General features: G+C 44.3%; 12 protein-coding genes across 12 annotated transcripts; 6 read left to right on the top strand and 6 right to left on the bottom strand.

Annotated features, from left to right (window-relative positions):
- Nucleotides 1-23: 23 nt before the first annotated feature.
- Nucleotides 24-894, bottom strand: L203_105406 (uncharacterized protein; the record flags this gene model as incomplete). The annotated part of the gene is made up of 2 exons (XM_066214773.1): nt 24-415; nt 465-894. 2 exons carry the CDS (start codon nt 892-894, stop codon nt 24-26), a joined length of 822 nt encoding a protein of 273 aa, XP_066070870.1.
- A 576-nt stretch (nt 895-1,470) lies between these two features.
- On the bottom strand, nt 1,471-2,580 carry L203_105405 (uncharacterized protein; the record flags this gene model as incomplete). Its single annotated transcript, XM_066214772.1, has 3 exons — nt 1,471-1,522; nt 1,574-2,045; nt 2,091-2,580. The coding sequence occupies 3 exons, from the start codon at nt 2,578-2,580 to the stop codon at nt 1,471-1,473; spliced, it is 1,014 nt and encodes a 337-aa protein (XP_066070869.1).
- A 1,014-nt stretch (nt 2,581-3,594) lies between these two features.
- On the bottom strand, nt 3,595-5,468 carry L203_105404 (uncharacterized protein; the record flags this gene model as incomplete). Its single annotated transcript, XM_066214771.1, has 13 exons — nt 3,595-3,643; nt 3,695-3,762; nt 3,813-3,884; nt 3,943-4,214; nt 4,303-4,327; nt 4,374-4,457; nt 4,515-4,628; nt 4,675-4,743; nt 4,808-4,875; nt 4,953-5,000; nt 5,129-5,190; nt 5,271-5,332; nt 5,418-5,468. 13 exons carry the CDS (start codon nt 5,466-5,468, stop codon nt 3,595-3,597), a joined length of 1,044 nt encoding a protein of 347 aa, XP_066070868.1.
- Nucleotides 5,469-6,367: 899 nt separating this feature from the next.
- L203_105403 (uncharacterized protein) lies at nt 6,368-6,838 on the top strand (the record flags this gene model as incomplete). The annotated part of the gene is made up of 4 exons (XM_066214770.1): nt 6,368-6,466; nt 6,519-6,620; nt 6,673-6,702; nt 6,752-6,838. The coding sequence occupies 4 exons, from the start codon at nt 6,368-6,370 to the stop codon at nt 6,836-6,838; spliced, it is 318 nt and encodes a 105-aa protein (XP_066070867.1).
- Nucleotides 6,839-7,580: 742 nt separating this feature from the next.
- On the top strand, nt 7,581-8,155 carry L203_105402 (uncharacterized protein; the record flags this gene model as incomplete). The annotated part of the gene is made up of 3 exons (XM_066214769.1): nt 7,581-7,732; nt 7,794-7,990; nt 8,046-8,155. The coding sequence occupies 3 exons, from the start codon at nt 7,581-7,583 to the stop codon at nt 8,153-8,155; spliced, it is 459 nt and encodes a 152-aa protein (XP_066070866.1).
- Nucleotides 8,156-8,340: 185 nt separating this feature from the next.
- L203_105401 (uncharacterized protein) lies at nt 8,341-9,387 on the bottom strand (the record flags this gene model as incomplete). Its single annotated transcript, XM_066214768.1, has 5 exons — nt 8,341-8,797; nt 8,924-9,017; nt 9,143-9,210; nt 9,290-9,303; nt 9,349-9,387. The coding sequence occupies 5 exons, from the start codon at nt 9,385-9,387 to the stop codon at nt 8,341-8,343; spliced, it is 672 nt and encodes a 223-aa protein (XP_066070865.1).
- Nucleotides 9,388-9,662: 275 nt separating this feature from the next.
- Nucleotides 9,663-10,811, top strand: L203_105400 (triose-phosphate isomerase; the record flags this gene model as incomplete). The annotated part of the gene is made up of 6 exons (XM_066214767.1): nt 9,663-9,688; nt 9,797-9,882; nt 9,953-10,176; nt 10,277-10,419; nt 10,470-10,486; nt 10,552-10,811. The coding sequence occupies 6 exons, from the start codon at nt 9,663-9,665 to the stop codon at nt 10,809-10,811; spliced, it is 756 nt and encodes a 251-aa protein (XP_066070864.1).
- Nucleotides 10,812-10,910: 99 nt separating this feature from the next.
- Nucleotides 10,911-11,887, bottom strand: L203_105399 (uncharacterized protein; the record flags this gene model as incomplete). Its single annotated transcript, XM_066214766.1, has 4 exons — nt 10,911-11,149; nt 11,208-11,641; nt 11,709-11,772; nt 11,857-11,887. 4 exons carry the CDS (start codon nt 11,885-11,887, stop codon nt 10,911-10,913), a joined length of 768 nt encoding a protein of 255 aa, XP_066070863.1.
- Nucleotides 11,888-12,126: 239 nt separating this feature from the next.
- Nucleotides 12,127-16,812, bottom strand: L203_105398 (uncharacterized protein; the record flags this gene model as incomplete). The annotated part of the gene is made up of 9 exons (XM_066214765.1): nt 12,127-12,551; nt 12,603-12,718; nt 12,777-12,933; nt 12,990-13,067; nt 13,121-13,401; nt 13,458-13,837; nt 13,887-16,015; nt 16,065-16,479; nt 16,537-16,812. The coding sequence occupies 9 exons, from the start codon at nt 16,810-16,812 to the stop codon at nt 12,127-12,129; spliced, it is 4,257 nt and encodes a 1,418-aa protein (XP_066070862.1).
- Nucleotides 16,813-17,588: 776 nt separating this feature from the next.
- On the top strand, nt 17,589-18,732 carry L203_105397 (uncharacterized protein; the record flags this gene model as incomplete). Its single annotated transcript, XM_066214764.1, has 3 exons — nt 17,589-17,865; nt 17,926-18,384; nt 18,443-18,732. 3 exons carry the CDS (start codon nt 17,589-17,591, stop codon nt 18,730-18,732), a joined length of 1,026 nt encoding a protein of 341 aa, XP_066070861.1.
- A 596-nt stretch (nt 18,733-19,328) lies between these two features.
- Nucleotides 19,329-20,125, top strand: L203_105396 (uncharacterized protein; the record flags this gene model as incomplete). Its single annotated transcript, XM_066214763.1, has 2 exons — nt 19,329-20,053; nt 20,107-20,125. 2 exons carry the CDS (start codon nt 19,329-19,331, stop codon nt 20,123-20,125), a joined length of 744 nt encoding a protein of 247 aa, XP_066070860.1.
- A 133-nt stretch (nt 20,126-20,258) lies between these two features.
- On the top strand, nt 20,259-20,666 carry L203_105395 (uncharacterized protein; the record flags this gene model as incomplete). The annotated part of the gene is made up of 1 exon (XM_066214762.1): nt 20,259-20,666. One exon carries the CDS (start codon nt 20,259-20,261, stop codon nt 20,664-20,666), a length of 408 nt encoding a protein of 135 aa, XP_066070859.1.
- Between the last annotated feature and the right edge of the window lie 485 nt (nt 20,667-21,151).

The raw sequence follows: 21,151 nt of genomic DNA, 5'->3' as shown, positions 1-21,151 counted from the left end.
TCAAAACATCTGTTGAAACAAACTCAAACTTGCAAATTGAGTTTACTCGGTTTTGTATCCCTTCTATAGCTAACGAGTCTAACCGGATCACCCTTTCTACCAACGTTGAATTCTCGTATTCCACTGTCATTATGCCATACGACTCTCCTCTCGACGACCTCTCTCCTTTCGCCCCATTTCATTTCATCTCCGATGACTTGATCTTCTTTATTCCCTCCTGTCCTCTGGCTCCAAATTTTATCAACTTTGATGGCAATGATGGTGCAAACAAGAAACGTCAAAAAGAACGTCACAAAGAGCAACATACTGTCGAGGACAGTGTTGTGAGGAATGAAAATGTATCCTCTTCCAACGTCTTCAATTGATGCTTTGGTATGTGTTTCGATAGGAAAGTCACTAGGGAACGAAGTGACTACTGTTTTCGCCTCTGGTCAGCTCATGCATCTAACACTGCGATCACTCACGTATAGGATCTACGGTGCTTTCAAAAGAAGTTATAACTGGTTCAGCCGTCACTATCTCTGTCTGTTGGCCCGTGGTCATGGGCGCACTCGAACTTTGGGATTTTGAGCTTATACTGGCGGGTTTCCCTCCGACACTCTCACTAACTTTTGACGAGGTCGAAGCCGTTGCAACTTGTTGTGCTTTGGTTGTTTCGCTCTCCGTAACAGACGTTGCCAATGTCCCACTACTTGTCTTTGCTGTACTGGTCGTTTTGTCGTCTTTCGTCTCGGTGGTCGCAGTCCCACTGGTTCTGCTGCTCTTATTATCTTTACCATCTGCATCATTTGACCCGTCTGCTATGTTTTGTCGTTTTTCTTTTGTCAAGGTTCGTCCAAGAGCTTGGGATTTATGGTAATGCTGAGAAACTCGGAACGATTTTGGGAGCTTCATCTCTCTTCCTATTTTCTCGAGGTGACCTCGATGGGATTGTTTTGGAAGCTGTTTCTTTTGAGCTTAAGCCCAAACGGCCATCATTTGGAGTTTTATTCCAGCGTCAACTGGAGAACTTGACTTTTGAGAAAATTTACCATGGCCTTCCAATACAAGTTGTACAACTGATGATCTCTCAAAGCGTCCTTTATCCATCTCCATTGTTTTGTTTTTGAGCAGTCTGCAACCTTTCATAAATCTCGTATACTCTTAAGTATAGTTTAGTTGAGGGCACGCTTGCAGTGCTGTCAAAAAAATATCATGAAATCCCATACATTTGAGAGGAAAAGTACCAGCTGTGAAATGCAATCATGATCCTTAACCATAACCAAGCCCACCAAAATAAAAAAACCGACACTTCTTCCAGCCACAGTCTGTTTTGCGTTGAATTCTTCTCCTTGCGCGAACGTAAAATGATGGGAGGTAACAATGTATTATACAACATTTTGACAAATTGATGTTATCTATACAGGTAAAATTCAAGTGTAAAAACCTTTTGGTGTGGATTAGACAATTGTCAAGTTCAACCGCCATCCATTAGGTAAGGATGAGTGCCGGCTGGCCAAACAGAGTCATCATAAACACCGTCCTATCAACTGTCAGCCCTGCCCACAGCCCAAGAGCCTGCCCAAGCGCTTACCCTTGTTTACCACCCCTTCTCTTCACCTCTCGCGCGACCATCACATCTGCCGTCTCTTCCTCATCCTCGTCGTCGCTCCCACCCTGACTGTCACTCAGATAACCCTCTTTCAATCTAAACTCGCCAAAACCTCGTCGAGACGAGCTCGCAGACTCTTCATCCGAATCAACCGCATTCTCGCGAATCTTGGTTCGTTCAGGCGATAACGACAGGGAAGGTTTGGACGAATGCACAAGACTGGCCCGGCGCACCTTTGCACCTGCCCTCCCATAATTGTCTTTTGGCGACGGTGTAAGCCTGATGCAACCCCAACCATGGTGGGACGGGGAAGAGTTGGGCCCCGGTGGGGCCACAGCCGATCGGGCCAAAAGTCGGTAAGTTGCGTGGACGGATCGGGTATTGGAAAGATAAGATAAGAGCGCATGGGTATGCAACAATGTCTTATCTCGGAGGGCATGCAACGTGGATAGGTCTGTGCGTCATCTAATCAGCATTTTGCCGATATCCAACTACCCACCTTGAAAACACTCTGGGCTCCAGACGGGATAGTCCACAATTAATTCTGCCATGTCCGCCTCCCAGCTACCTGCCGCCAGACCGCTGCTGCGTCTCCCCCGCAGCAGAGATGCCTCAACGTTGCGCGACCCAGTTGCGGACACATTCTCAACCATCTCGATGAGACCCTTCTCGTCCTTCTTGACGTCTCTCCTACCAGGCGAACGCCTCTGACGCGCACTGACGACGCCAGCGAGCATGTCAGCAAATCGCCTAGTCTCAACATCCAGCTCTCGCTTGATCTGCATCGGACTGCCATAGGGCCGCTGCTGCGGCCCTCGCACAAAGCTCCTAGTGGGCACGCTGCCACCCATCGCCGGATACGGCACAGCGGGAGCAGATAGCGGCGCGATTGTGCTGGCCACCGGGACAAGCTTGGGAGATGCGCTGGGCGATGGCGTATGGGATATGGATCGTGTGTGAGGAGCAATCATAGGAGAAGTCATCATCATATTGCAGTATTGCCGTCTGTCGTATACGTCGCTGGCAGTCAAGGCCGCCTGCTATAAATCCTCTTGTCACGCGAGCAGCGTCGTCAACTGCAGCTTCTCGAGGGGTGTCGTGTGGGGCCAATCTTCCTTTCAGACAAGATGGTCTCAATTCTCTTGAAAGGAATAGTGCGAAGGCTATTCTAACAACCGACAACCGATATTCCTGTAAACCTTTATGATTAATATTTAATTTTTTTCAGAAAGATGGAATCCAAATGGGCTTCTTGAATTTGAGCCTTCTCTTTATATACTCTCTCTCTCTGCCTCCACCACGCCGAAAGTTCTCGGCCCGGTCTAAAGACGACCAATAAAACAAGCCTAACGGAGGTCCGCTCGGGATAGCCGGCGGCGATGTCCGCCTCCACCACACACTCACCTGGCTGGGTTATATGCACTTGGCCAATCAGCCAAAAAGATTTTAATGATTTTTTTTCGATGCAATAAGAAAAAAATCATTAGAAACGCGGTGACCCGCGTCGGATTCGAACGGAGGAGCGGTAAATGTCGAACCGGAATTCGGATCTTTCGAATTTATCCGTCGTCAGTCGCTGCGGAACCTTTTATATCGGCTGGCATCGCAGTGTAGCGTTTGAAAAACAAGGCAGAGATGCAGGCGTACGCGGGGCCCCGTCCCGAGACTTTCCGTCGGTTGTGTGTTGGGAAAAGACTGTTGTCGGTGGACCTCAACAGTCGGATGATAAGTTGGCTTTCTATGCCAGACAGCATCGAGATCAAGAGGAAACAAGTCGGACCTAGCATGCCAAACTCTATAGACTATCTTGATTTTTCTCCATGGCAGCTCAATGTTCATGACCGTCCGAAAGATGTACCAAGTGTCAACCAAAATAACGACAATTTACCAGAACAGCAGAGTCCAACGTTGGACACGTCCGTCTCCCCAGACGGTCACCAACAGACCTCCGTTTTATACAAATCGTTTTATACGTTTCGTGCGTCCATAGCACTCGGAGAAGCCTACTTGCCGCCAGTCGTCTTGAACATGACTAAACCACCTAGGGAGATGCTACATGCCATACATATCAGAGTGTGTTTGTAAAAGATGGGGCAAGCTTACGAGTAGCCAAAGATCTGAAGAGCACTAATGGGCGAGCCGAAAGCAAGCACTGAACCAGAGATGAGGAGCTACCGTCCAACATTGGCAAGTGACCATCGCGCGTATCAGTACAACTCACAATGTCCTTGAATACACCGGCAAGAGTAAGAATGAGACCTGATCCAACAGAAATGAGAAAGACGGCAGCCACCTGTACGTCATCAGCATCTGTTGAATGCCTCAACGCAATGTCACACCATGCGACTCACATTCAAAGCAAAGGCAATACCGGCATTCGTGAAAAGGACCAACAGACCGACTCGGTGCAACTTGTAGAATGGCTCCAATCCATCGGTAAAAGGAATGATGAAGGCGTTGATGAGAGCGCAGACAGGGGCATAGTAGTGTAAAGACACGATCGGGTCCATCTTGAGGCCGTGCAGCAGGATTTGGATCATGACCAAACGAGAAGCCTCGAAAGCAAGGGCAGCACATTGACAGAGGAAGCCAGTGAGCTCAAAATGGATTTCGCCATAGGCAGCTACGATCAATCAAGTGTTAGCGCACGACAGTGTGATCGCAACCCAATGTTGACTGGTTACTGTTGACGATCTAAATCGGCGGCTTACCAAGAAAGCATCCAGTAGATATGAGCTACAGACGTCAGCGCTGGACACATCTTTCCAAAGACGATCCTTACCAATACGATGACAATCAGCCTACTGTTAGGCTCCTGAAGCTTGAAAGCAAAAGAAATGAGAAGAATAGCGACAGGGTTGAATGCCTGATGATGTGTGTCATTAGCTCCTATCCTTACCTAGATAGAAAAGCTGTCACCAACTTTGAGCATTTGGATAAAGCTGACAGAGAGGGTAAGATAGGCATAATTTGACAAGATCAAAGATCCCGAAAAGAGGGCGCCTATAGGAAGAATGGACTTGAGCCATCTTTCACGCTGCATGAAGCTGTCAATGCATTCCAGCATGGCAAACCAGACCTACAGTCATCTCAATATCCTTTGCACCATCCACTAAAGTTGTTGTTCGCTGTAATATCCTGGTGGAAATTGCCTATCGACACGAATTAGTCTCACGGGTTATGAATGTTCGACCCAAAGCTTGATAGGACACGCACAGAGAATAACAAATGCCAGGTGGTAAGGAAAGTGGGAAAAGGAAAATTCAGTCCCGTAAAAACGTATTCTACATTTCAAAAAGTTGGGCAAAGGAAGACCCAAACATCAGTTTACACTTCATTACAAATAGACACCGACACCCACTGTTGTACAGGATTACTGATATCGAACAGGCCATCCAGATTGGAATAACTGTACATTGTGTCAGCAAAGTTGTACACGCATTTTTTACGCGTCGCATAAGTAGTTGAGGACCAACGACGCAAAATATGTCGAGATCCAGCATTGCAACAAACTCAGCAGAGACCAGAAACGCTTACTAATGATAGCAGGGATAACAATCTTTTTGGGCTGGTTAGAAGGCGGTCGTGGGTCAGATATTCTGATGTCCATCAGCTCCAAGCCGTCTTTCAAACACTTCTATCATGCCAAACCCCGGCATTGCAAAGCAGACAAGCCTACCTAATTTCCAGTCTCTCGCCATGGGTCAGGTCATTGTTCACGTCAGATGCTCGTGGCATAGCCTAACAACAGAGTCAGTCATAGCTCATATGTCCTCACAAAGTGCTGAGCGAAATTATCCATCATCACGAGCAGATCTGCACTCACATTGAGAGGGAAGGATTGCTCTGCATCCTTGTCTTGTTGGGAAGACAACATTGCAAAAGACTGAAAGAAAGAAAAAATCTAAAGGCAGACAAGAAGTAATTGAAAAAAAAAAAGTTCCCAGATTAGAAAAATAAAAATAAAAAACTATTAAAAAAAATTGTAATGTGGGCGAAAAAAGAGACAAGGCACAGAAAAGCAGTGAAATGAAGGGAAATGGTAACTATCAGTGAACCGAGTATAGAGTTGTTTACGTAATATATATATTCAAATGTCCATACATGCTTCACAAGTATTATCAAAGTTGATATCTATTTGACATTGGGTTTACAGGCTTATTATATGCTGATAAGATATAGGTATTTGGCATTGCTAAGAGATAGGTTTGCCTGTGGGCGTGTCTCATCCCTGTGCTGCTTTCGGTCTTTCTCTTGCTTTGCAAGATTATCGGTCCCAGTCAGTTTTGGCTATACGTTAAGATTGCTGATAGGAATGGCGGCCGTACTAGGTCCATAAATCCATACCAGGGCCTAAAGATCAATGGGTACGACCAAGCTTCAGCAAATCCGCCTTGAAGCAAGGCAAGTGTGCCATCGACACTCATCACAACATGGGTGCTCTCATCTTGTGTCAGGAATTGATTTATGGGTGTGTTAAACTTCCCATATAGAAACCTGCGTTGGAGCTTCGAAGTACTTGGAAATGTCGCCCTATACTGTGAATTATGCAATCATCTTGCTGAAATGTGGAATAAAATGTCTGGGGAGATATTCATAAATCAAGAGATTGTGAATTTTATTTATGCTCTCCGCTAATATATTGGACAAACAAATTCACTTCTCTCCCATGAAAGCTTATTTGTATTTATTCTTTTTCCATCACCATAAATAGACATACTGTATCAATAACCTTTGTCCTCACATCTATTGCTCTTGCCGGGATCCACTTAAAGTATGTCGCTTTCGCGGCCATCCAACGCATATGACTTTGCAGCCCCTTCGGAATCGTTTTTCGAGAGAGAGAAAGAGCGTCTTGTACAAGAAATCTCGGCAGTATGTATCGCAGCCTTGGCTCTTCTCTGTGCGGATGTTGATAGGTCAACAGAATTTTGAGGAGCTTATGGGTAACATGAATTCGCTTAATCGGACGCTTGAAGAAGCCCATGGGCTCGGAAAAGAATTTGTATCTGTGGCTAGCCTATGGGGCGTGAGGCAGGCTTTCGTTTTGCTCAATTGGTGATGGCTGAATAGACCGATAGCGATTCAACGAGTTGATAAAAGAACAACAGGTTTGTTTTTGTTCCAAGCCTGTTGAAGTACAAGCTGACTTGGTGCTAGACCGAGCTTGCAACTTCAGCAGAAGCTGGAGTACCGGGAACAGGAGGAGCCAATTTCGCGTCGAGCAACACTACGACGCCCAAGTAATCGCAAACTATATCTTGTAATATTATACGCATAAACTGTCTGTATATGTGTTGTAAGACTGACGGGCAGCGTTGGTTTGCAATTTGTGAACTTAATCAGTCAAGCATGCTTTCCATCGCAGCAACATAATCCTAGTAATGGGACTCGTCGACCTCTGGTGATGAATATGGACACGCTCTCCCTCACATATTTTCCGAAGGCGGAGAGCAAAGGACGCTTGACGTTGTTAAGGCCTACAGCCCTTCCTCTTGAAAACCCAATTGGCATCTTTCACTTAGCCACTTTTGAGATAACGGGACGAATCTCGATATACAGACTTGATGTTTACGAGTATAAGGTGCTGGATGTAGCTTGCAATCACCCTGAAGATTCGTATCTGCGATCTTGATTTTTGATTCCCTGTGGGTTCTGGTACTCATGATTGAATGATATCCGTTCATTTGCCTGTTGAGAGTTAATACCTAAAGACCTGGTGAAAGGACACAAGTGGGCCGCAGAAAGAAAGAAAAAAGGCAGTTGTAATGACAAATATATATACGTTTGTAATTATTACAAATTTACAAAGTAGATATTAAACGTGAAGAGTATAAACAATCAAACTCATAAAGAAAAAAATCATGAATGGAGGCAATCTCTTTTTATTCTTACGTGTTATTTTCGTCCTGCACTATTCTACTTTTCTCTGTCCGTTTTTATATTGTTTAATTGTAAAACCAACATCACTCTTTCTGTTGCTCTCAAAATGTCATCAAAACTTCCCAAGACATTCAACCGCCTGCCTCTACAGAAAACTATTGAGGTATTACAGTCCAGTACCGCTGCAGTTAAGCTCTCACCAAGAGTAAGAGGACTCTACATGAAATTTGTTGCAAAAAACAGTCCAGCTGGACCTCGGTATGTCTTCTTCTCCATATATTTTGGTAACAGGAGCTGAATGTTGTTGGTCTGTGGCTAGACAATTCCTTCGAGAATATGCACCTGCCTTATCATACGCCAACCCAAGTATACCATTTCATGTACACAGAATACGAGACCCTCGGGCGAAGCACAAGGACCCAAATAATCCTGACAAGGAAGCTGTGAGCGCCGGGTTATGGGATGGTCCAGGAGGCAGCAAAGAGATGCCCGTGGCGGAGATGACTGTGGATTTTCGTGCGTTTCCTGACAATCTGACAAGAAATATAAATGCTTATATGGACATGAACAGATGATGGCCCGAAACAGACTCTACCTCTGGCGCATCTTGACGGAAAAACAATACTGCAACAACTCATTTCTGTTGCTGGAGAAAAGAAACATGCAGGGTTGTTGGCATAACCGGAATGACAGGTTAAAGGAGACGCTGTTGAACTTTAGGTTGCTGGTAAGGAACACGGACACAAGCATAGCCAAGCCATCGCAATATTATTAGCGCGAGACACATAATTTATAGATCAACATGCACGATATGATGTACTGTTATCATACATACAAATACAAAGGCAAGAACAACCGGGATATCTCTAATAATCATCTTCATCCTCTTCATAATCATCAAACATGCCTCTGCCGTCTTCTCCTGTACCTCCACCTCCAGTCATGTCCTTTTTCCAGCTTCCAATAACTGGATTTCCTTTTGATTCCGGTTGTGCGGGTACCGCCGTTTGCCCAACAAAAGGTTGTCCACCAGGTGCCCATCCGGGGGCCGAAACGCCACCTGGTAGTGTTTGTTCATTCTTATTCCAGCCTTCTGCTTCATCTCCTCTCTCCTTTTCCAGTCGTTCCTTCTTTCTGCCACCTTTTTTAGTTTTGGGCGCTTCATCGTCCTCATTGCCGTCTTGTGCGGATGGTCCAGAGGGTGCAGAGGTTTTGCGGGCGCGAGAGGAGCCAGAAGAGGACTTGGGTTCAGGCAAATCTGGAATAGAGTCAACTATCTCGCGGAGAAAATCGAATGAGGGATTGGTGTTGATCATGTGTTTCCTATTATACCATAATTGCGTTGATTTTATGAATATGAACAGTTTAATATAGGCGCAAGGGACGGTCACAAGCAGATACAATCAGCTAGCTTCTTCAAAAATGGAATAATCATAATAGCAAACATACAGATGTCCAGCAGTCAATTTCCGTGAACCCCCAGCTCGCGCCTCTTTGCAGCTCTCGTCAAGTAAAACTTGAATAAAACATTCCAAGCTTTTTGCTGTAGATGGGTCCCAGACATCAGCTCTCGCCGTACTCTTCATTCACCACAGTTGGCAAATCTCAAGGTCATATAGGATCTCGTTGTCCAATGACCAAAGAGTGTTGAAGAACAGCAATACTCACAAATCATGACGGGCGTCGCGCCGGCCAACTTTCCAACTTCTTCGTCCAGCTGCATGATCCTCTTGATCCTTGCCTAGCCATCGCAATTGCACGTCAGCAAAAGTTCTTGGTGACCTCTGGTTAGTACAAATCCCAAGGACGACATACAGCTGGAAACTAGCCTAAAGAATCAGCTGTTGGCTTGCAGATGAAACCAAATGGCTTACACGGCTTGTTTTAAACTTGTTTGATTTTGCTGGAGGCATGATTGATGACTGTAATCTGAATTGCTTTACTTTTAAAATTAGATAATCAAAATATCAAAATGAGACATCATATCTGCCTCAATATCGGTGTTAACGGTGTTACCAATTGATCCTGGGGCCCCATACATACATCCTCTCTTTCTAATAACCAAGTGTCCCGATCCTAATCTATTCTAAAGTATATAACTCTTTCTCATTTCTTTCTCTCTTTTATTATCATTTGTATCTTTCCACTTTCATTAAGATTGCTTCGAATAAAAAGGTCTTTCTCAAGCATGGCTTCTCGAAAATTCTTTGTTGGGTGAGTAACCATATTTGGAAACGAGAGACATCATCTTATGATGCATTGGATGATTTACGCCGGACAAGGTTTTGCGAGGTTATGGATGAGCTTACTGTTGGTGTATAGGGGCAACTTCAAGATGAATGGCTCGCTTGAGTCTATTGAGAAAATTGTTCAAGGTATCAATGCGGCCAAGCTCGACGGTTCCAGCGGTATGCTTTTTTGCTGTTTAGACGACACCCACATGGAGTGTCTGGATTGCTCGACCTAATACCTTTTTAGAGATTGTTGTTGCTCCCCCAGCTCTTTACCTCCTCAAGGTCCAGTCCGCGCTCCAAGCTCCTGCTCAGGTTTCCGCCCAAAATGCTTACAATGTAGCGTCCGGTGCTTTCACCGGCGAGATTGCGCCCCAGCAACTGAAAGATGCTGGTATTCATTGGGTCATTTTAGGACACTCTGAGAGGCGAAGCTTGTTTGGGGACACTGACAAGCTTGTTGCTGAAAAGGCGAGTCTTTTGTGCTCAAAGGCTGCTTTTATCGTGATCCATTATGAGTGGTGGTAGTTGGCGGTCGAAAGCAAAAGAGCTCACATTTTGTTGTATATAGGTTAAGGCGGCTATTGATGCTGGTCTTTCAGTCATTGCCTGTATAGGCGAGTCGCTTGAAGAGCGAGAGTCTGGCAAGACCAAGGCGGTTGTTGAGCGACAATTGGAGGCCATCGCGGCCGCTATCACTGCCGACGCCTGGAAGTGCGTCTTTTCTCCTAGGTACCAGATTGCAGTCTGCTGATACGGCATAGGGACATTGTCATTGCTTGTAAGTAATTGCAACGAAGTTTATAAGGATAATGAGAAGTGGATTGGGTATTGACAACTACATAGACGAGCCTGTCTGGGCCATTGGTACCGGTAAAGTTGCCACGGTCGACCAAGCTCAAGAAGTTCACAATGACATCCGAAAATGGCTCTCTGCACGTGTCTCCCCTGAAGCTGCCCAATTAACTCGGATTATCTACGGTGGCTCTGTTAATGGCAAAAATTGCGTGGAGCTCGCCAAGGCTAAAGACATTGACGGCTTCCTTGTTGGTGGCGCCAGTTTGAAACCCGAGTTTATTGATATTTGCAAAGCCCATAAGGGGTAATTTCCAAGCTAAGAAGGACTACATGAAGAAGAATTGGTTAGTGTAGTTAAACATAGGGTAGCGAAATGCATTGGTTTGCATTCAATGATCTTAGAGTATCTACCAAGTCCATCCACTGATTACCTTTCTCCTCAAAGGTGTGTCCTCCCTAACCAAGCCAGCACTCCTTACCTTGCTTATTGCTTTGGCATACCTATCAGACTGCTTTTCGGCGGATGTCTTGCCTTCTCTCAAAATAAAATGAATTCGCGCAGAAGGGTGGTGTTTGACTCCATAGCGGCCTCGCCCTTTGATGTCGATTCTAGCTTCCTTCTTGCCTTTAGACACCCAAGCCTCCGCTACAATACACATTGTAAGCGTCTATTCGCAGTATTAGCAAGCCTAAAAAATACTCACCAACAACTAGCTTGTCCCTCTTCAAGTTTTTATCCACAGCATGATCTCTCGCCAATGCCAGTGTGCTCTTGACCCATTTACTTGCTCTCTTCTCGCTGAATTGCATTTGTACAATGGCCTCATCAATTGGTAGGCCAGCCACCTGTTTGCTCAACAGATTCAACTTGCGATGGCTAATTTTGTGTGCAGCAGACTTGTAGGAGTGCTCTGTCCAAGCATCAATGCCGCGTTTCTGCATTTTTCGAGTTATCTTCTTCTCGGAAGGTTTAGATAACGAATCAAACAAGTTGCCTGTAGTTGCGCTTGGATCTGATGGGATTGACTCTGAAGATGGAGACTCGTCAATTGTTTTGGTAGACTCGGAAACTTTTTCTTCTGATGTCCATTTAGGAAGAGAAGGGAGGTATCTGTCCCATCCTGACAAATTAAATGCTCTATATCAATATAGTTAAATGAGCATTCTGTCTCATGGATTCATGCTCTGACAGACGTCAGACGTACGTTCGGGTTTGTCCTGAAACAGCAGGCCTGATAATTCTTGAAGGACCAGGTAATGAGGAAGCTACTATGTACGATCAACTTTGTCAGCTTTCCTGTTTACCACCATCTTCGCCAATGCCGTCAACCCAGATCCTGAGCCACAACTCACAGCCTAGTAATGATTTAACAGGCCTTGCCATTTTTTTATCTTTAGAAAATGTGATACAAAGTCGTAAAGAGAACTAGAATTATGCAAGTTATGATCTCCAAATGTAAAAAAAATAACACATCATGAAAAATGTTAACTCCTTTATTTACTTTGGTTTTCAATTCCTCAACTTTGTAGCGTCAAGGTGCCAGATTATACATATTCTTACAAGAAAGCTAATGCTCTGTATGCATTCCAAAATTCGCGTGGTGATGAACAGGATACAACAAACTAGGCAACCACATTCTCGTTGCTGCTTAATGTTTTTTCCACTCTTTTCATAACCCTTAATAGCCTTGCGGCTTTTGCAGCTTTGCTCTCCTTCTTTTTGTTATTCTTGATAGAAGACCTCTCTTCCCTTTCACTCCGTGCGCGCTTCTTACTGCTTGGCTTATGATCAATGGGCAGGGTTTCAGAGATTGATGTGGGCGAAGTGGAAGTCGTATTCATTGAGGAAGACAGGAAAGAAGTAATCCATTGTATCCTCTTTTCTGATTCCACTTGATACACATTGCAGATCCTTTCTACATATTGTCTTTTCCATGTTTCAATGTCTCTCCTTTGAGGAAGATATATTTGGGTATACAAGTATTGATGTCGAAGTTCCCCAAGAACTAGGATAGAAAGTGATTGTAGGATGGTACCAATGGGTAATGCTACAAGACAACCATAAGTAATGATCTTGGAGCAGTATTCTTCTAACTTACAAAGCTTGTTATGCGCGGCTTGCGATAATCTAGTTAAGAGTATGTCGAGATTGTCAATTTCCTCAAGGGCGTCATTATCTAGGTATTTTGCTACTCGATCTAATAGATCCTCAATTCTGTAAATCTATCAGCTTCTATTCTTGCTCGTTCAGAAAACAGCAAAGATACGCTTACGAATTTGGAAGCTCTGTATTGGCAACAGGAAGAACAATAGACGCAAAGTTTTCATCATCTTTGAGCCCATTTGGACCTACTTCCTCTCTTAAAAGCTTTGGAATAAGATTAATAAGCTCGATGCCATATCTGAAAATTTTCCATGATATGCAAGCATCTATACCAATAACTTTATTAACCGAACAAGAAACAGTTTAATAACAAGAAACCAACCATCGCATCGCTGCAAAAGAACCATGTTTGATATATCAACAAACTGCTCGTAGTAAATATAGACGGCTTCCACCACATCTATCAAACTTGTTAGCAACCTTACAATGAACAATATCGATGGCAACGCCAACCTTGCAATCTCACAACCACTTGTTCTTTGATATTGACATTGTCCAAAACTGTCATCAACGCTTTATTAAACCTCTGATCAAGATCTTCTGAATTCTCTAGTGAGATAATAGCCTTGCTGTCGAAAGCACTCAATTCGCTCTGAATTTGTAAACGCCCGCCAAGCTCCTCCATGGTTTCATCTTCCCAAGTCAAGACAATCAAAGCTGGTACATAACGGTTTGCATTGTCTTGAAGCAACTTGACGAATAAACCAATACGATCCTGAGCGCTGGCAATATTCCTGTCTCACATCAGTTTTAGTAAGACAAAACGTCGGTTATGTAGAATAGAGCTTACTCAACAGCCTTTCTGGAATCTTGAGTCTTCAACGGCGCTTCGAAAATAACCATACCTGTCCAGCCTTCTTGTTGCAGAGTACCATCATGTACCAAAAGCGTAGAAAACTCAACTCCTCCTAATGAATGGCTCTCTAAAGCAGGTGTTTCTCCAGATTGAGTGCTAACCTTGGGGGAGCAAAATTTATTGTTAAGCCATTCTTGGACTTGCTGATCAGGAGGTGAGCCGTATGATTCCAATTGCGTAGGCGGAGTGGAGAGCAGGGTGACAAATGAGCATGTAAGGGTTGGGTAAACTGACGAAATCTGAGGCGATACTTGGCGGGCAATCGAAGTGAGGAACGTAGAAGACGCGAAGAAGTTGTCTTTGTTTCTTTCAGCCTTGAAATGTCCATCAGTTTTGTGTAACGGCAACATCACCGGCACTGACCTGGATAATTTCAATGTCAATAGTCAGGCTATCTAATTTCGTCAAGTCCGATACACTTGCCATATCTGTGTCATTCTCAATTACCCTATTTGACATCAGAGTACTTTGTGTCTGATGTCTTTTTCCGACAACAGATTTCATCAATGACCTGCTCAATCCCATCGCTTGAAGTTTCTCAAATCTCTCTACCCTCTTTTCTCCTCCTCTTTCCTTTTTTTCTTTTGATTTCTGAGTATATACTCGCCAATGGGCGACGACCTGTCTTATCAAGCGCCGACGTTTAATCTCTCTCAACAAAGGTCGGTAAGCTATTCGCCTGGCCTCATTTTCTATCATTGTCTCAAACACTTGCTCAGTCCAACGCTGGATAGTTATCCTTCTCCACAGTTTCCTCTGTTTGTATGCTCTTTCAGCTACTTGCTGCTTTACCAAGCTCTCTATTTCCTGTCCTTGATGGTTTTCTATGATCTGCTGCATTGCTTCTTGGATAATTTGTTCGCATACATAGGGTAAAGCAGTCTTACGAGCTTGACGCCTGGTGTGATTTAATACTGAAGTAATCGATGTTGATTTGGAAAGCGGGGGGGTAATTGACGTGGAAAAGAGAAGAGTTGGATCTTTGCGTTCATGTATGATTGTTGAAGGTTTAAACGTGGATGTTTTTGAATGTTCTGCTCCTGTCGGCACTGGTAGAAGAGAGTTTGGTGTGGTTGGTGATGAGATAATGGGTTTGGTAGTACCTTTTGCCGCATTGGTGGCTACGGGTAAACCTAACGTAGCAGCAGCAAATTGTGCAGTCGAAGCTGGCTTAATTGCCTCAAAAGAAAATGCTGGCTTCTTGTCTTTAGGTACTTCGATTTTTGCGGTTTCCCCTCTCCAGTTTTTCTGCTCGTCTGGCTGCTCTGACGTTTTGGATGCAGCAAATGAGAAAGAAAAACCAGCTCCTGATGGCACTGTCCCTTTTGTTTGTGTTTGAGATGTGAAAGAAGGTGGTCGTGACTGGGTTTCCTCCATCTTAGGTGGGAGAGAGCTACTAGAGAAGGGAGCAACTTTTATTGATATTTCTCCTTTTCCTACTGGTGTAGGTAGCGGTTGGGAAGATGTTGTAGCTGAGGTAATAACTGGAAAGGGAGGCTTATAAAAGTTAAATGCCGATGTTGACGCTGGTTGTTTGCTAGAATCAGTTGTCAATCTTGCGTGAGATTCGACATCCTGAGGCGGTCTGAAATTAAAAGATGCTGGGAGTGTCGATGATGCTGAAGGTATAACAGAATTGGTCTTTCCAAAACGAAAAGCAGACTTTGTCGTTCCTGTAGCTGCTCTTGCATCATGCCCAATGGTCTGAGAAGGAATACTCCATTCTTCTCCTTCTGCATCAACTCCTCTTAACCCATTGACAACATCAACAAAGCTCGCACTTCCACGTTTCTCGCTGATTAAAGCCCACTTTCTCGTATAAGGAGCATCCTTATTATCGTCAAACGCCGTTCCCAGATTTATCAGGGCACCAATGGCATTCCCAGACTCATCTCGGTATACCGGAATATTGAATCTTTCGCAGATGGCAACGGACTCGTCAGAAGGCGAATACGAGGCGGGTGGCACATCGTCCCAAGCGGATGGATCTGTGTCCTGAGGCTCGCAGCCTAAAAGGCTGTTGAGAGTTGACAAAAGAATCATTCGACGCTCAATAACCTCTCCTGCATCATTCAACCTAATCGGTTCTGTTCTCAGCCGAGGGTAAGCTCGAGTTAGCGCTCGAAGGGCCGAACGCCGCAATTCTCGGAGACGAATTTCAACAAGACAGCCAAGAAGATACGGTAATTTTTCTTGCTTGAGCAATCTAATGTAGCGATTGATCATGTTGGCACCTAATTCTGCATTAAGTTTTGAGCCTTCCTTTTGCGAGTCAAAGTTTCTTTGTGCCGATCGTCGAATATCCCATGCTAAACGAACGAGCGGATGCTCTAGGATGGAGCAAGGAAGTTCCGAGGTAGGAATAGAGACGGACTTGTTATTGAGATCATATATCAACATGTAAGCCCGGAACTCGGGTTCATTGGCGCATGGCATTTCAACTCCAAGTTCTTCCCGTCGATCATTGTAATGCTGTCGTAAGCTTGTAAAGCCTTTATATTTATCAGTAACCTTCACAGAAAAGATTGTCAAGACACTTACATCTACCCAGTTCTGCCGAATCAATGTGCATATCATTATTGGTTCCCCCCTCTTCTTGCAGCTCTCTCAGACATAATATATGCCACCTCGCAATCCTTTCGAAACTGGCAATAGCCTCGTCATGTCCCCAGCTGCTCTGCATAGCAAACTCTTTTCTGATCGCCCTTGTCCGATCCCTTATAAATCCTGCGCTATAGCTCAAGGCTTTTCTTTGCATCACAGCTAGAGGCAGGTCTGAAGAAGACGGAGGTGGTGCAGACATTACGGTTGAGAATAGATAATCAAGAGTTTGAACAAGAGTTGTCGGGGTACGCAAGTCAGATGGAAGGATCGCAGAGTCGCCATGCCCGGCTCCTGCATCCGATCTCGAATAGGCAGCGACAGCCTTGCCTGGATCCATCCGTTTATCTGATCCCTAACGTTATCCAACAATCATCAATCCATCTATTGTAGCATTTTATAAGACACTTACAGCCTCGAAAGGGTGAATTTCTCTTGTATACTCTCGAAATTCACGCTCATAATCACTGCACATCTTCTCACATGTTCCTCTCATTTCCACAGCATCCTCCAGCTCCGTCTTTCCAACCTTGATCAGACCTTGCCTCTCATAGTCTCTTCTCTCTTCCTGCCTCAGCTCTTCAAGCTCCTTGTATCTGTTTCCTGGTAGCTTATTTGAGAACCTTGCTGCTCTAGCCGCGAGCTTGGAAGCAGAGGCCACAGATGGGTCGGCAGCAGCCATGGACATGAGCTTGAACTTGTAGAAGGCAGAGAACGAAAAAAGCAGCAAAAGGTGGGACTAGACCCTCTCTTGCCTCTCTAGCTCTCCTCTTGATCACGATTATTGCTAAAAAATGTAAAAGCAAAGTTCAAACCAAATTCAAGTTGAAGTTGCATTCCATAATCAACATATATATTACGTAAAGAGAGATGTAGCTCATCTATCAACATGTCCGCTAAAGCAGACGGCGGATGTCCCCGCATTGCAAAAATAGCGGACATTTCAACTCAACATTGACAATACGAAATAAAAGATACTATTCTCTTTCTACTCTTTTCTTTGTCTTTTTTATTATCATTATTTAGAGCCGCACTATATCTTCCATTACAGGCTAATTTCAATTAGACCTCATGTGTTAATTAAAACTAAAACAGAGAAAAAGTATAGACAAAGCACCACAGTCTCAGATCAATCGATCCTTTGCCCATTCGTCCCTTGTGGTTACCTCTATCCTTTGACAATTATGGTGCTTTGGTTTGACCTACGACATGAGATGAACCCAGTAAAGCGGGATTGTCTACTTGGACTTTTATCTTTTCTTATCTTCAACATTAAAGAGAGCCTATTGATTACTCAAGGACTGACAGACGCTGGTCCGTCCAATGACCGCAACCAGCGATTAATATCAAGATTAGACACGACCGAACTCGCTCGTTCTCCCAACTGGCAAGAAAGTGATACATTAAGTACAAGTTGCGTCGCCGTGCAACACTGGTGGCCAATTTTGGCAACCTCGCCTTGTCATGACGGACACCACTAAATCACGCGCAGGCGGTGGACCAGCCCCACAAAAACAGTTTCGCAAAACCCTTAGAGATAAAAAGAACGACGAAAAACCAACAGACTCCTCCTCCACAAATCCTGGGCGAGAAAATGACTTTTTCAACTATTGCCCTCCGTTCAGTCTACTGCTAATGGAGCTTCTGGTGTTGGTGTTCTTTGGGCTTGTTTGTTTCTCAAACCCCAACGCGGGACTGGCTGCTGTGGTAAAAAGCGACTCTGAGTACATTGGTCTGCTGAGTGAGTTTATTATAGAAGTAGTAGAAATTATCTGAAAAGCATGCTGACATCTCTTTCCAGGTAAATGCTCAGTGTCCAGCTGCGATGGGTGGATGGCAGGCGCCAGCTCCGGCTCTTCAAGCTCGAGCACCAACTCTGGCTCACGCTCCTCTACAGATACACCTGCTACCGGCTCTCCTGCCTCTAGACGAGGGGTTTCAAAGCGAGCTCTTGACTCTACCATTAACCTTTCCGACTTTTATCTCACCACAGGCCTTGCAGCTCTGGCCTGTTTCTATATGATGTTGTATACCCTCCTTTTTTCCATTACTCGGTGGTTTACCGACCCACCCGTCGACGAGAATATCAAGGACACACTGTGTTGTGTGCCACGAGCCTCAATAAAGATATTCATCTTCCGAACAAGCAGAATATATGTGTTTTTCTTGACTTTGACTGCTTTCGGAGTCGCTTGCTCAGCCAGTCGGCAGGTCCAGTTGGCCAGTAAGGATGGAGGGAAATTTGGCATGGCGGTTGTGCGTGAGTCCCATGTCACTTTTTCTCAAAAGATTACTGGTATTGACCACAACGCTGCAAGTCCTTCACGTTTCCTGGATTCTCCTTCTCATATGCACATGTCTCGAAATATTCCGGAACAGCATCCGAAAATGGGCAGATACTAAATGGATAAGTTGCAACTGTTTCTTCCCGACGCGCCGGAGAAAGGCAGAAGCCAAGTGGAAACCTAAGGGTGATGAAGAGAGTAACCCTACGGGTGATGAAAAGAGAAGTCAAAGTGTGAGCACCAGGGGAGGGAGCCGGGTTAGGGAAAAGAGCAGGGGAAGGAGTGAATCTGCACGAGCAAACACCAACACCAACAACAGTTAACAATGAGAGCCGTTGGCAGGAAGCCATAGATTATACTCACGACTTTTACAAAAACAATTAGACTATCAAAAATGAACTTACTAATATGTAAACCAGATATATGTATTATGGATCAATTTCGCCTTTACTCATTCACGTCTACACCACAAACTAGTCAGAGTTCACCCACCACTCATCTCTTTTCCTCGCATCTGGTATTCACTGCATGTATGCAAGCCACTTTCCATGCATTGCCTTGGTCTGCAGCTTTTGACAGCGGAAATTGTGTGATGGGTAAAAAGTTGGCGTAGTCAATTCGAAATCTGTTCAACGATACGTGGTACGTCAGAATGGACTATCTCTTTGAGGATAACTCACTGGCCAGCAGCGTTGATGATATGATGGTGCGCCACTTTCGGCATTACATGGAATTAGGATATGCCGCATATTCTGGTGTTCCGCATAATGCGATATTCAATATATACATATATATATATCTTTGTTTAATAAATGCGTTTACGCACACTTCTGATTTCTCAAAATCAGGGAATCGGATAACCAGTCGCTTTTTTGATCTTCTGATTGTCAACTGTATTTCATTTAAAAAATACTCTGTTATGGGAATTGAGAGCCAAGCTGACTCCCACTCAGCCATTCAAAATGGCGGTGGTAGTCCTGAAGCCCTTAATCTTTTGGAAAGGACGCTTATGCCCATCAAACCCTCTTCAGGATTGGGCACTGTACCGCCTACCAGTCGACCCAACTCACCAGAAAAATCCAACGCTATACTACCTGGGGAGATATGGGAAAAAATCATCTCCTATCTGGTTGACTCTCCATCAACACTATGCGCTTTAGCTCTAACATGTCGAGCATTGTCGTCTCTTTCGTTGCCACTTTTGTGGTATCGAGTTTTTGTAGGCTTGAAACACCGCAGGTGTCCGATGAGATCAAGCTACATTGACGCGACCACAACCCAGACCACCGCCTTGGGACTGATCAAGCCTCCTGCGCTACCGTTGTTGACTGCACAATTGAGAAGCCGGACTCGCATCATGGACTTCCACTTTAGACGCTTTAAATGGTCCCTTAGCATCCTTGAAAAAGAGCATCGCTATGTGGACTTGTTTGTCAATGTTAAGGTTATCCGTCTTCATCAAGAATCCTTGAGCGGGCCTATGTTTACAGAAGGTGTACCGTTTGAATGGAGGGACGAACGTAAAAAGTATACACTATTATACCCAAGAGATTGCGGTTATCAATATAACTATGCGTATCGCCTACCACCTTGCGAAAAAGTGGTTCACTTGGGCCCATCTGATAATGACTGCTACTACGATTGGTACGCCGCTTGGGATACTCCAATGTTGAGAGAGCGGGCTCCAAAGAAACTAGTCGTTGTCTTGAAAGATGACTCTCACCATATCGATTTCAATGTCCATTCTATGACTAGATGTGCGAGTTCCCTTTGTGGAATTCAAAATTTTCACGATATTGTGGTCATCTTTTATCAAGGAAAAGACCGGCACAAACATCTCTCAAAAATCATGGACACTTCATGGAGAATAATTCGACGTGATTTGGTTATTTTTTTGAAAAAAGCAAGGAAAAGACATCCTCGGACGCGGATCACATTGGTTAACACTGGGTGCTTTGAGGCGAGGTGGCTGGGATTCAGTGAGCCTGTAAAAGAACAATTGGTACAGCAAAGAGTCAAGGAAGAGTTGAAAACAGAGGGGCTGTCAAGGTGGGGGGTGGAGCTCTTTGAACGTTTTCCAGAGCATGTTACCCATAGCGATGGGAATGAAGACGTTGACAAGACAGAGTCACTTGAGTTAAACGCGGGAAAGGAAATGGAGCGTCTTTTGTCGATGAGCGAATATCTACAAACTGAGGATTGGGAAGGGGAACTTGAAGAGAGTGAGGTTAAGCAGTGGCTTGATGAGTTGTCTTGATTGTATTTATTTGTGTTCTATTTTACATTATTTTTTTGTGAGTTTTTCGTTGTCATCACGAAAACTCATATCTGTTTGTTGCAAGTCGAATCAACATTGGTATTTCTGTCTGATAATTTATATATAAGAAATGTAATGTTTTCAAAGTGGTAAGATGGTAAATGGACAATATTTAGAGGTGAAAGTCTAATCTAATATCAAATTGAAGTGGTCAAAATCTTTAATGTAGATGATTTCTCTGAGTTATGCCTATTACGAGCTTGAAAGGTCATCATTGACAACTGCTCCCGGATGAGCCAAAAGCCCATAATTAGAAATATAATGCTCGGAGCAGTCAATTCTGCTGCCCAAGAGGCGAAAGCAAATACTGTACGTACAAATTACCGGATAGGATTATTTTTAAGACGAAGAATGAAGCGACATGCCACTTTAATATGCCGATAGGGTGCGTATTTGGCAATGTCATCTTCGATGTTTCACGAAAC

This window comes from Cryptococcus depauperatus, chromosome 7 (genome assembly GCF_001720195.1).
Source record: "Cryptococcus depauperatus CBS 7841 chromosome 7, complete sequence".
NCBI lineage: Eukaryota > Fungi > Basidiomycota > Tremellomycetes > Tremellales > Cryptococcaceae > Cryptococcus > Cryptococcus depauperatus.
Note: the sequence above shows the minus strand (reverse complement) of the source record. Positions and strands in the feature narration are given on the sequence as shown.